The sequence below is a fragment of the Opisthocomus hoazin genome, chromosome 2 (genome assembly GCF_030867145.1).
Source record: "Opisthocomus hoazin isolate bOpiHoa1 chromosome 2, bOpiHoa1.hap1, whole genome shotgun sequence".
Taxonomy (NCBI): Eukaryota; Metazoa; Chordata; class Aves; order Opisthocomiformes; family Opisthocomidae; genus Opisthocomus; species Opisthocomus hoazin.
In genome coordinates this window covers 128,037,407-128,049,620 of record NC_134415.1, presented here as the reverse complement: position 1 = coordinate 128,049,620, position 12,214 = coordinate 128,037,407, and the positions used below count along the sequence as shown (strand labels likewise).

Here is a 12,214-nt window from a genome sequence, read left to right as displayed (position 1 = left end):
CAGAATCATAGAATGGTAGGGGTTGGAAGGCACCTCTAAGGATCCTTTAGTCCAACCCCTCTGCGAAGGCAGGGTCACCTAAAGCAGGTTGCACAGGACCTTGTCCAGGCAGGTTTTGAACATCTCCAGAGAAGAAGACTCTACAACCCCTCTGGGCGGCCTGTTCCAGTGCTCCATCACCCTCAAAGCAAAGAATCTCTTCCTCATGTTCATATGGAAAATCTTATGCTTCAGTTTGTGCCTGTAGTCCCTTGTTCTGTCACTGAGCACCACTGAAAAGAGTACTTTGAAGTACTAAACATAATTTTGTTTACGCGTGTTCAGAGTTCATCTCAAAATGGAATAGGTACAGACTGAGCATTTTTAATAATATATCTCCAATATAGCATGGCTTGTTTCAGTCAGAAAAAACAGAGAGGGCAAATACATCAGACAGGTGAAGTGGCCAAGTGGAAGTGGCTAATGAAAGAAATTTGAGCTAAAAAATTAGAAGAAGGTTACTAAAGTTTAGATTATATTTTTCTGAACAGCCTATCTTAATAGATAGGAATGGTGAGAGCAGATCAAACTGCTTTGGATGGAGGGCAATACACTTGTGGATGTTATTGTACAACACGGTACACATAATAGCATGGGATAGGATTTATAACTCAGGAAATCCCTTCTATCCTGGGATTAAATGGCGATACAGATTTTTTTTTAATAAGAAACCTTTGGTCCTCCTAGTCACAAGTGGCTAATCAAAATCGAATACTGCCCATGGCTTTGCAAAGCGAGAATCGGGGTGCAGGGAGTATCTGGATTTCGGCCTTAAAAGGGGGAACATATATCTATTTTGTGGGTGTATGCTGCTGAACACCATCAGCTGCCATTGCCTTTACTTCAGCAGGAGCAGATGGAAAGTCAGCACCTCACAGGGTCTGACTCTTTAGTGGGAAGTACAGCTTAATAAAATGCATTTTGAAAGCTATTTCAGGGAAGTAAAAAAATCTTTCCTCTGCACAAAGGTCAAATGGTGATCCCTTTTGTGAAACATTCAGCTAGTCAGAGTGTTGCAAAGAGATGTCTACAGGTAGCAATGTGGACAGCTGATGCATCTGTGTAGGCATCACCTGTGTATATCAGACTATTGTAGACTTCTAATATGCATTGCAAAAGTACACACCAAAGAAGCAATCCCTTTTGCTTGTTTGTAACTGGGAACCATGCTGGAGACAGTATAAAGGCTTTTATACTGCCAAACTCTTACCGAAGATATTTGCTTATTAGTTTAGAGAAACAAACAAAAATTAAACAGTCAAATAGTAGATGTTTGGGATACATTTTCATGACCAGGTTTCTGCGTGTACTCTGGCATCGTTGGCAATTTGGAGACAGCTCAGAAGATGCAGCTGATGTTGAACGTAATAATCCCAAGTGCTTTAGAGGTTGTTCCTGGGGAGAGTAGACTATACATAGCACTGCTGCATAGTCTTGCTCCTTGTTTTACAGTAATATTCACTTAACTGAATATTGGGCAGAGAGGAACCTGATGAGGTTCAACAAAGGCAAATGCAGGGTCCTGCACCTGGGGAGGAACAACCCCATGCATCTGTACAGGCTTGGGGCGGACCTGCTGGAGAGCAGCTCTGTGGAGAGGGACCTGGGTGTCCTGGTGGACGACAGGTTAACCATGAGCCAGCAGTGTGCCCTGGCTGCCAAGAAGGCCAATGGGATCCTGGGGTGCATCAAGAAGAGTGTGGCCAGCACGTCGAGGGAGGTTCTCCTTCCCCTCTACACTGCCCTGGTGAGGCCTCATCTGGAGTACTGTGTCCAGTTCTGGGCTCCCCAGTTCAAGAAAGATGAGGAGCTACTTGAGAGAGTCCAGTGGAGGGCTACAAGGATGATGAGGGGACTGGAACATCTCCCCTACGAGGAGAGGTTGAGGGAGCTGGGCTTGTTCAACCTGAAGAAGAGAAGGCTGAGAGGGGACCTAATAAATGCTTATAAATATCTGAAGGGTGCGTGTCAAGAGGATGGGGCCAAGCTCTTTTCAGTGGTGCCCAGTGACAGGACAGGGGGCAATGGGCACAAACTGAGGCACAGGAAGTTCCGTCTGAACATGAGGAAGAACTTCTTCCCTCTGAGGGTGACGGAGCCCTGGAACAGGCTGCCCAGGGAGGTTGTGGAGTCTCCTTCTCTGGAGATATTCAAGACCTGCCTGAACAAGGTCCTGTGCAGCCTGCTGTAGGTGACCCTGCTTCGGCAGGAGGGTTGGACTAGATGACCCACAGAGGTCCCTTCCAACCCCTACCATTCTGTGATTCTGTGAGTCTGTGAACTGATATGGATCCCAATGGGCTTGATCCATCCACTTTCCATTTAAACCAACAGCAGTCTACTTACAAACTGTTACAGTAATGCAAAAGACCTTTAAACACCTGTCTGTGTAGAGTCCTTGATAACTGTGAGATTACTTCTCTGAACTGAAGTTCATATGTGTTTGTACCTGCAGGCAAATTTTTCCCAATTGGAACATGCTTCCCACATTGTTCTGATGAAGCTCTGCTTTGTTCAAGTGGACAATATTGACACAAATCTAATTAGTTTCAGATAGAAATACTTACAACTACTTATCCTAGTCTCCAAGTCTCCATCTGATAGTGCTTCTGATTTTTTTTAATGAATCCATGAAAAAAGATGTTTAGATTTTTATTAAAAGTGGAACTCAAACAAGTAAAAGAAATTTCCATCCATCAGAATGATTAGAATTGTGGAGTTAGGACTGATAATAAGTCAGCTAGTAAGACAGGTAAGGAGTTTATGTACTAATCCACATCCTTCAAATTGGTCTATGGAGAGTTCTAGGACCAGGTTTGTTAAACTCCTTTCTTTCCCAGGCACGTATCCACTCAAAATTCATTTTGGAAATGCTTCAGGGAACAAAAACTTCTCTATATTTCTGATTTTTAAAAGGGCAGTATTAGGCATCTTTCAGTCCTTGAAACTCAGATGCTGAGACCAAATGAACTCTTGACACAGAAAGTATGAGTAGTGGCTGGCTTGATTCCGACTGCATTTACAGAAATCTTTAGGATCTCTGGATGAAGAGCATGACCCAAACCTTGTGTGCGTCAAGAGACTAAATATTTACCATGTTAACAGCAAGGACACTAACTTTTTTTGTTTAAAATACTCATTATTGACATAGTGGAAAATATTAACAAGTTCACTAGGAGTTTTCTACATCATGGACTTTAGCTTAATGCTAGTGAATGTTTCTAGTTTCCCCATAACTTACATTGATATGAACCACGTATAGCCTGTAAAAACTGTATATGAGTTAGCTCCTTTCTTGTCACAACCAGTTTCTCTGTCTTGCTAGGCAGAGTGTGCATGTTTTCTCTCTGGGCCTGATCTGTTGGGCCTCAGAAAGCAATGCTTTGTGAATGTATTTTCTGCGTTTTGTAGTCAAACAGACAAATTCATGGAAGAAATATAAAGGATTGTTAAACACAAAGAGACTGCCTCTGCTTCAGGAAGCACTGAAAGCTTGAAACGTACGTTGGAGAAGCATTCTTAGATATTTGGATTGTCCTGGTACTCAGTCCTAAACAAATGTTTTTGGCTAATGTTGCATCTGGAGATAGATGGACGTGGCTTGTTTCTGCATGTTTTTAACAGCAGCATCAACTGTTGAAAGGCTATAACCTGGTGTTTCAGCTGTGAAACCTGTGTTCTTACTTTTGTAATAAACTCTGACTGCTTTAAATTCTCAGGGACTAAGTTTACTGTGCTGTCTCAGCCATTTACCATCTTCCCTGTCCCCACGGGAGTGAAGGCCAGCATCATCCTTGTTGTCATAATGAGTTCAGCAGCATCTGCATTCATCCTCGTACTTGCATTCTGCTGGTTCAAGAAGAGCAAAAGCAAGAACAAAAGCAACAGTAAGCTGAAAATGCCCACTAAAACTTATACTTGTAGACTCCTTGTTTTATTTAAGGGATCTCCAGAGTGGCCACAACAGAATTCAGATAATGGCACTCAGAGAAAGCTCTGAGAAGTTCAGTAGTGAGCAGTATAGTTTGTAATTCAATGTTATACAGTTTTGTGCCCAAAACAGATGCCTGAGTCCTGGCTGGAAAAGGTTTTAACTGTATGTGAAACATGATGAAAATCAGATTTCTATAGTGCAGACGAGGAATTGAGAAACAGAGGAAATATTTCCTATGATTTCAATGATCCCTTCAGCCAAAGCATTTTCCTGAAAAAGGATGACATAGAAGAATATTGCTGTGGTGAGGTTATGCAAAGTCTTGGTGCTGACCAAGGACCAGATGCAGCTGCAGTGTGAATGTCACAGAGACAGTGGCACAGTCATGCTCACATCCCATATCACGCTGTCAGCATCATACTAGTCAAAGTGGTAATGGGAGGGCTACGACTTCTTTGGAGTTCTCCTCCAAACAAATTCACACCTCTAATGATTTACCTTAAGGTTGCTTTCTTTTTAACGTTGACCTTAAAAAAAATATGTCTACCTCAGGGAGGCCTTCTCACTGCAGAAGGCATAAGGCTATTTGTGTAAGAGAAGAACTGAAGATAAAAGGATGTGACCGTTAACTGTTGGTGGCTTGATTGCCAAACAGCCACCTCAAACTGCTGGATATGTTGAAAATTACCGATCACTTGGCCTTTCAGATATGCTAACTGAAGTTGGTACTTAGTCAAGTGTACAGGTAACACGTAGTGGAGGAATAAAGGCACATCCTGATGAATAAGATATCTCCCACTAGTTTCAAGACTTTCCCAATAGTTTCTCCAGACTTTTGCTTTGAAATAACTTTGCAAATCCAGGCTAAAGCATCTCTCTCCTAAACTGCACCACGGGCACTAACTGCAATCAGGTCTGAATTTCTGATATGACTGAACATGGTGACACCAGAAGGAAGGGTTCTACTGAAGAGGACAGGTGGGAACCCTAATGGCAAAACACAAGATGATATGAATGTAAAACAACTCTCCCCGCTTTTGGGCAGAAAGAACACTTCTAGATTATCTGTTAATGCACCAGCAATATATTATTGCTTGGATTAAGATTCCCTACTGAGCTGAGTATGGATTGAGAGTGATGTGGTTGTCTGTTTCATTACAGAAATGAGGACTGAATGGGCTGATGTACCACAGGCCGGTACCAAGGGATCCCGTAAACAAGCACAGCCTCATGCAGCTCCCATCCAACCTTGCTACAATCAAGGAGAAAATAAAAGCGGTGTGCGTGTAGCAGGAGGTGAGACTGCAGTTTGACAATAATCCATATTTATAAACAGCCAAACATCAAAAGAGTCGTTTTAGGTCTCTTAACACACTATAGGTTTGTACAGTATCAATGGCACAGTTCTTCTCAGAAGGTCTATCGCTTTATTACCGCCACCTCCTCTCCCAGTTGATTTTCCATTTGTCATTTTATCTCCTTTCATGTATATTGTTTGAAACCCTAGCTCCACTGAAGGCAGCAGCATAATACCCCTTGCGCTCAATGAGTCCATGATCTCACCTAGTATTTTTGCAGTCAGGCAGGGACCACCATTCCCCCAGTGTCCCCAGCACGCCTGCAGCAACAGGGTTTCTCCCTGCCCACGTCTCCAAGTGGTGCAGCAATAACTGAGCAGTGTTCAAAAAGCTCTGGACAAGTTTGCAGCCCCATTCCCACCCAGCCAGCTCAGTGTCCCCCTGTACTCCCCAGGGTCCCTGCCACAAACACCCCTCTTCCGCACACCTCCTTGAGACTTGTCTTTTCATCGTCTGCTGATCAAACATGACTTCTTCAGAGGTCACAGAAAAGCAGACAGCCTCGGGGGCATGCGGCTGGCAGCAGAAAGCTCTGGCTTCCCTCTCTGCAAGTGTGAAATGTTCCTCTAGTAGCTGGGATTTTTTTGTCTCACCTGCCAACAGCGCAGATCTAAGGGCATTCGGATAACCCTGCTGAACCCCCCATATACTCTGTTTTGGGAATTTCTTTTTCCTCCTCCTTCCCCAAGTCTGCGGATTACATAAGAGGCAGGAGGAGGCGAGCTGGAGTTTTATCTCCTTTTAATTAACATCTATCACAAAAGCAGAGAGAGAGAGAGAAGGAGAGAGGAAATTCTGCAGTTTATATGTTTTGATATTTGCTGTACTCCTCCAAAACACAGCGTTCAGCTGTGTGCCTTAGGATACATATCTGCTATAAATTCATTTTTTATCTAATTTGTCTGAGATCTAAGCTTCCTGTGGAGGTCTGAGATCAAAGGATCTGATTCTGTCTGATGTCGGCTCCGACACATAATGCGTGCTGACTTAGTTCTGTCTATAAACTCGCAGTGGGAGGCTGCCATTCTCCCTTGGCACCTTTACATAGTGAACTTTCATTTTGGTTGGGGAGGCTGACAGGTATAGTGTTGATTGGAGCCATCATGTAAATAATTCATGGGAAGATTTTTTTGTCAGAAATTGGCAATCCAGCCACTTAAAGTCTTTTAGGAATAGTTGCAAGACAAAAAGATTCCCCGATATATTCAAATCTAAACAAGAATAACAATATCTTAAGTGAATTTAATACATATGACTTGGAAATGTCTAATGTTTGATTTCCCCTTATTTAAAGCGCTGTTGGTTTTGGAGAGAGAGAGAGAGGAAATCAAAGCTGCAGTCTTTTGTTTAGTTACTGCCTTATAACTCTTCCCCCTCTAAGAAATCCCACCTTTCTAGTACAATTAAGTGTTCAGAGCCTTTATTATTAATCAGCACAATAAGTCTTGCACGATGGAATTTTTCTGTTTTGTAGGTGCTTATACAAAGTCCGGTGGAGGCAGGGGCCCTGGTTGTTGTCCCAGAACAAGTAGCTGAGGAAAAAAGCTGTATGCATAGATAGGCAACACTGCAGGGCAGCAGGGATGAAGATACTCCCTTCTCTGACCTTATGTAACTAGAAAATCTCCTCAGCTTCACATAATTATCTCTCTGTTGAATTAAATAACTTTTGAGTAACGCATAGTTAACTGAATGCCACTTGGAGATGGAGGAACATATTGTTTCTTTCTTCTTTTTGTAATTTGTTCTGGTTTTTCATCGCCTTCACCATTGAAAAGTTGTATCCTATAACATCTTATGTTTCCTAGCTTCAATTTCCAGTCCTTTCAGGTGTTGTACCTGAATGATCCTTATCCTGAACTCCTTAATCACCATCGTCCAGAAATCACTGTCGTATTCGTGAAGAGGTTCTCCCACTCTGCAAATAGGGTCTGCATCCTAGGTTGCTCAGATCACCTCCTCTGTCTTCCTTTATACCTGTTTGCCATTTTTTCTACCTTTTACAAAATTTGATCGGAATTAATTTTAGTTGTAATTTCAAATCAGTGGTGGAAATGCTGAATATCGTCTATTTCAGTGGTAGTGTCTGGTACCACGACACATCCCCACCTCTGAGAATTATTTCCCACGTATAATTACTGCCTGATCTCTCTGTTAGCTGGTACTTAATCCAGTTAATCATGTGCTATATTGATATTGAATAGTTTGTATTTAATTTAAAAAAAGCAGTGTGTGTTAGATGACTATGTCATAGAAATCTCACGGCAGTGTTTCATCACTGAAACTGCTCGTACCCAGAAAACTTTTAGCCTTCTCCATTAATTCAAACTCGTTCGAAGAGACCTGTTTTCACAGTTGAAAATGACACTTTTGAAATTTAAGAGGGCATCAATACATATCAAGAATTAACATGAAGCTTTGGTATAGGGCACCATGACCTGATCATCTTGTTTATGTGTATAAAGAAAAAAAGTTCAACCTAGTAATGTATGTAATTTGTACCTTAAAACAGCCAACTGCCTAATATTAAAGCAATCTTGAGAAGGAAAACTACTACACACAGAAACATATGTGACTACTGAAAATTTACTGACAACTTTCCAGTGGATTTCAAGGAGGTGCAATCCTGAAACTGAAAGCTGTGAGCGTACAAGTTGAAGAAAAAACACTTGACATTTTTTAACAGGAAGAGTGAGTACAAGGATGAAGTCATTGACATTGCTGTCAGAGTTCAAGGAGTTCCAGGAGCATCTGGACAATGCTCCTAGTCATATGATTTAGTTGATCCTTGTGGGTCCCTTCCAACATGAGATGTTCTATGATTCTATCAAAATAATTCCAGCAAATAGAGTTCCAATTAATAAATTATAGAAAAGGGAGAACAGAATGAATCTGAGCAGAATATGTGAGAAACCACAGGGCCAAATGTCGTAGGCTGTTAAGGGTTAATCTTCAAGGACAAACCTGACAAATCAGGAGTGGCAACAACACATTTTCTGGGATCATTTGTGGTGGGGACCTATAATATATGCTGATGAATGGACTGCAAAAGCTGACGTTGTTTGCTAACGCAGGGGATAATGTGGACTAGGACTAGTTCCAGATTTGAAACGAGTATAAAAGTTTTGGGTCTGGGCTGGTTTTATTGTTTTCAGCGATGAAGCGAGAGAATTGCAAGAATTTTACAAAAGTTTTTAGCATCCAAATGAAGCAGTCTGCCAATCTTGCACTGATGTGATAGCACACCCTGTGAACTCTGAATCCATCTGCTGAACACTACAAGTGATTCTGCCTCTGTGGTTGATAATTGTTTGGTTTATTAAGACGTAAATATTTTTTTGTTTCTACATGAAAAATGTATAGTGTGTGTTTTTCTTTTTCTGCATTTTTCAATGACGTTTTTTAAACAGCATTGCAGATTACAGGCTCTGCCTTGAGTACAATTCAAATGTTGGAAATTAAAAGTTCTACTTTGTATTACAGCCTGATCCATAGAGAGTTGATATATTTTATAGATGTGTAGTATTAAAATGCTTATCAGTCTTAGAAATATGTGGCTTATTAACCAGCTGTATTCTATATATTTTATTATTAAGCATTTATTGAAGTGTTTGATAACCATTGGGAGATGCTGGAGGAGCTATTAGTGTATCAATAGGAAGAAACCATATGTTTTGGCTGCTGTGTATTTATTTGTGGAAGCAGCTTATGGTTATTTAATTTTAACAACTGATTTCTGTCAAACTAAATTTGTGGTCAGATAAAGCTATTTTACCAACACTAACTCCTTTTTTGTTGACATCTTTAAGACAGTAAAGGCATAGAAGGGTGAGGAACATGAAGGTAGGACCTTACAATTATTGTAAAGCACAAACAAGTTTTTCTTTCACAGATGTGGAAGAAACTGGAGCAGTGGCACATGCTTCAGGACAACTGGAGGAGTTAAACCTGCAGCCCTGTGAAGCCAAGGCAGTGAGAAAAACGAGCATTGTCCAGCGTAAGACAGGTAGAAGAGACACCTTGTCTTCAGCTAGGAGAAGTGGCAGTTACCAACAGCTATGTAGAGGAACATGTCCTGGTGACTCTCTGGAACTTCAGCAGCCAACTGTTACAGGGTGCTCCAGGCAGAAGGATGTCCCCCAGCCTTCAGCTGGTTACAACGAGGAAAGAGAGAAGTCCGAAAGGATGCCCATACCTCAGAAGGATGTCAGAGACCATGTTGCTGTGGTAGCAGCAGAAGTGTAAAAGAAGTTATGTGAGGTGGTGGACCACTGACAAAGAAAACTTTGTCTGGCTTGCAGTCAATATGAAACTGAATGTTTTTTGTCTTTGGTCAGAGAAAAACATGCACATATTAGTGTGGGGAAGCAGTCTGCCATGCTGCACATGTACAAATGAACATGTTACCTGGATCTGCAGCCAGCTTGGAGACTCTGGCCATGTCTGTGATGCTGAACTTTCTTAGATTCCAAAACAGAGTGGGTGCATCCGAATAGCCTGTTGAGAGTAGTCCTTCTGATACCTCTAAAACTCTGTCCAAGGGTGGTCTGGGGTAGTGCTAGCTGGCTAGCTAGGTCGGCTTTCAGAGATTAGCCTAACAATTCAACAGTGCAGTTGATAGGATTTCTGACACTAATATACTAGCACTGATGTAGTCTTAGTGTCTAGACCAACACTGATAGGTATGTATGCATATATACAAATATGTAGTAATTTTTCTATTTCTTCCAATCCTCTCTTTAGTTTAATTCAAACAACCTCAATATGTGCATAAACCTTTTCATTTTTCTCAGGAAAAAAACATGTATTCCACTTAATTCATGACTTGAGTAAGTGCTTCCCTTCCTCGGTAGTTAAATCTCTGTTGTTTTTTTTTAATTAAAGTATTTTGCTGAGTTAAATCTTCACCATGTCATTGTTTTCTAACACCTTTAAATCACTGACTTGTTATGAACACCACTCTTTATGGATGATAATAATAATGCTGATGTTCTTTGGTTGCTCAGAGAATTCCTCCATGCTTTGCTTTACTGAGCTGGAAGATGAGGGACTTTATTACACCCTCTCTGTACCATAAAATTCTTGGTTGCCAGGTGGCCTGGTGACACAAGATAAAATTTATACTCCTCTGCAGAAAAAATACTTAAGCAGAAACATGAGGTTTCTGCCCAGTTCAGCAGTGGGAGAGAAGATAAGAAATCTTGATTTAAAAAAAACAAACCATCCACCCACAAATCAGTTCACTTCAAGCTGAAGGAGCTAAGGTGCAGGTGCTGGTCAGTGAGGTACACAGTTCTGTAGACACAAAAATAGATTCACCAGGATTGTATCCTGCACTATATTGTTTTTATATACATCATTGTCTGGTGAAATCGGATGGATTCAACGGTGAGCCAGGCTTCTGACTGTCTGCACAGGGGCTTCTCTGACTTAAGACATTTGAGGATGAGGGCCTTGTATTATTTAGTGCAATAGATCAGCCTTTCTGATCTCTCACATGATATGGAAAAGTAATTTCTTACAGTATTTTCTGCAGAGATTAAAATATTCTTTCACGAGATTCAACATGGTAGATACCTAAGCCTCATGTTTCAGGGTCTGAATAAGAAGATAAACCTTGCAGAGATGTCCACGTTTGGTGGAATGATTTAAAGACCCTTCCTTTCCTCCACAGCTGATACCCAGTTTTAGATGTTTCACATGGTAAGAGATCTTTCCTCTCTGCAGAAATACAGTTCCTCCATCCTCTGAACACCACTCCCGTTAAGTAGTTCTGCTCCTAGTAAGTGACTCTATCACAGCCAAGCAGTGTGAAAGCAAATGACACATAATTGCAAATGTCAGAATGTATGCAAATAATAGTGAATGCAAATTATATGCAAAATTTATACAATGGAACCTTCTTTTTGGAAAAAAAAACAGACATACTGGAAACAGTTAAGGGCTATAATTAATCCTTTAATTCATAATCCTTGCATTTATCCATATTTTGTTTACAGAATAAATAATGTCTTGCATGTCTGGACCTGTAATGGAATAAGCAGGACTAAAAAATATTTAACTGCAAAATTCTCAATTTTGATTTTCCACAGCCCTGCAAATTAACTGAGTGAGTGGTAGAACACAGGAAAGAATTGGAGAGGAAGTGAAATAAAACAAGATGAATAATTAGTGTAAACATTAAGTGAATCCTGAATAAGTAAGAAATTTAGGAGATCTTGTATATCACAAAAAGAATCACTGTGGTGATCAGAGAGGAAGAAGATGTGACTGAGACTTAGTGGTTGAAGAACATGGGTAAAGAGGAGGTGATCTCTGTTCTGAGAATAATTGGGTTTAGATGAACTGCAACAGCACTTGGTCGAAATGGGATCCTACTGCTTTGTGGCTGATGGAGATCCAGATTTATTCTGGAAGCTTTTCTGGCTAGAGAGGCAAGGGAAAAAACAGCCTCTCACTCTTACAGGGAATATATGGTTCGATGAACAGACATACCCAAGCCACTCCAGGATGTCCTGGGCAAGGTGAAAAAAGTGAATGTACATCTCATGTCCCAAGCCAAAAGCTTCATTTTACAATAGTTTGAATACTAGCTTGGCCTGTGGGGCATCTGCATGTCATTAGTCTTGCCATCAGTACTTTTGGTGATCCTGATTTTGGTGATCCTGCGTGGCAAGGTTTTGATAGCGGAGGAGCAACACTGTCGGCTTCTGTGAGAAGCTGCTGGAAGCTTCCCTCATGTCTGATAGAGCCAACTCCAGCCAGCTCCAAGATGGAGCTGCTGCTGGCCAAGGCCCATCAGCAATGGTGGTAGTACCTCTGTGATAACATATTTAAGAAGAGGAAAAATAACTACTGCAGAGTAGCAGTCGGAAAAATGGAG

General features: G+C 41.1%; 1 protein-coding gene across 1 annotated transcript in view; it reads left to right on the top strand.

Moving 5' to 3' along the window:
• PKHD1 (PKHD1 ciliary IPT domain containing fibrocystin/polyductin) overlaps positions 1 to 10,086 on the top strand; it is a 277,151-nt gene extending 267,065 nt beyond the window's left edge. The window contains exons 64-66 of the mRNA XM_075414995.1: positions 3,759 to 3,926; positions 5,135 to 5,269; positions 9,224 to 10,086. Of these exons, the coding sequence (XP_075271110.1) occupies positions 3,759 to 3,926; positions 5,135 to 5,269; positions 9,224 to 9,576 (656 nt within the window). The 3' untranslated portion in view covers positions 9,577 to 10,086. The remainder of the gene's footprint in view (positions 1 to 3,758; positions 3,927 to 5,134; positions 5,270 to 9,223) is intronic.
• The last annotated feature ends 2,128 nt before the right edge of the window (positions 10,087 to 12,214 follow it).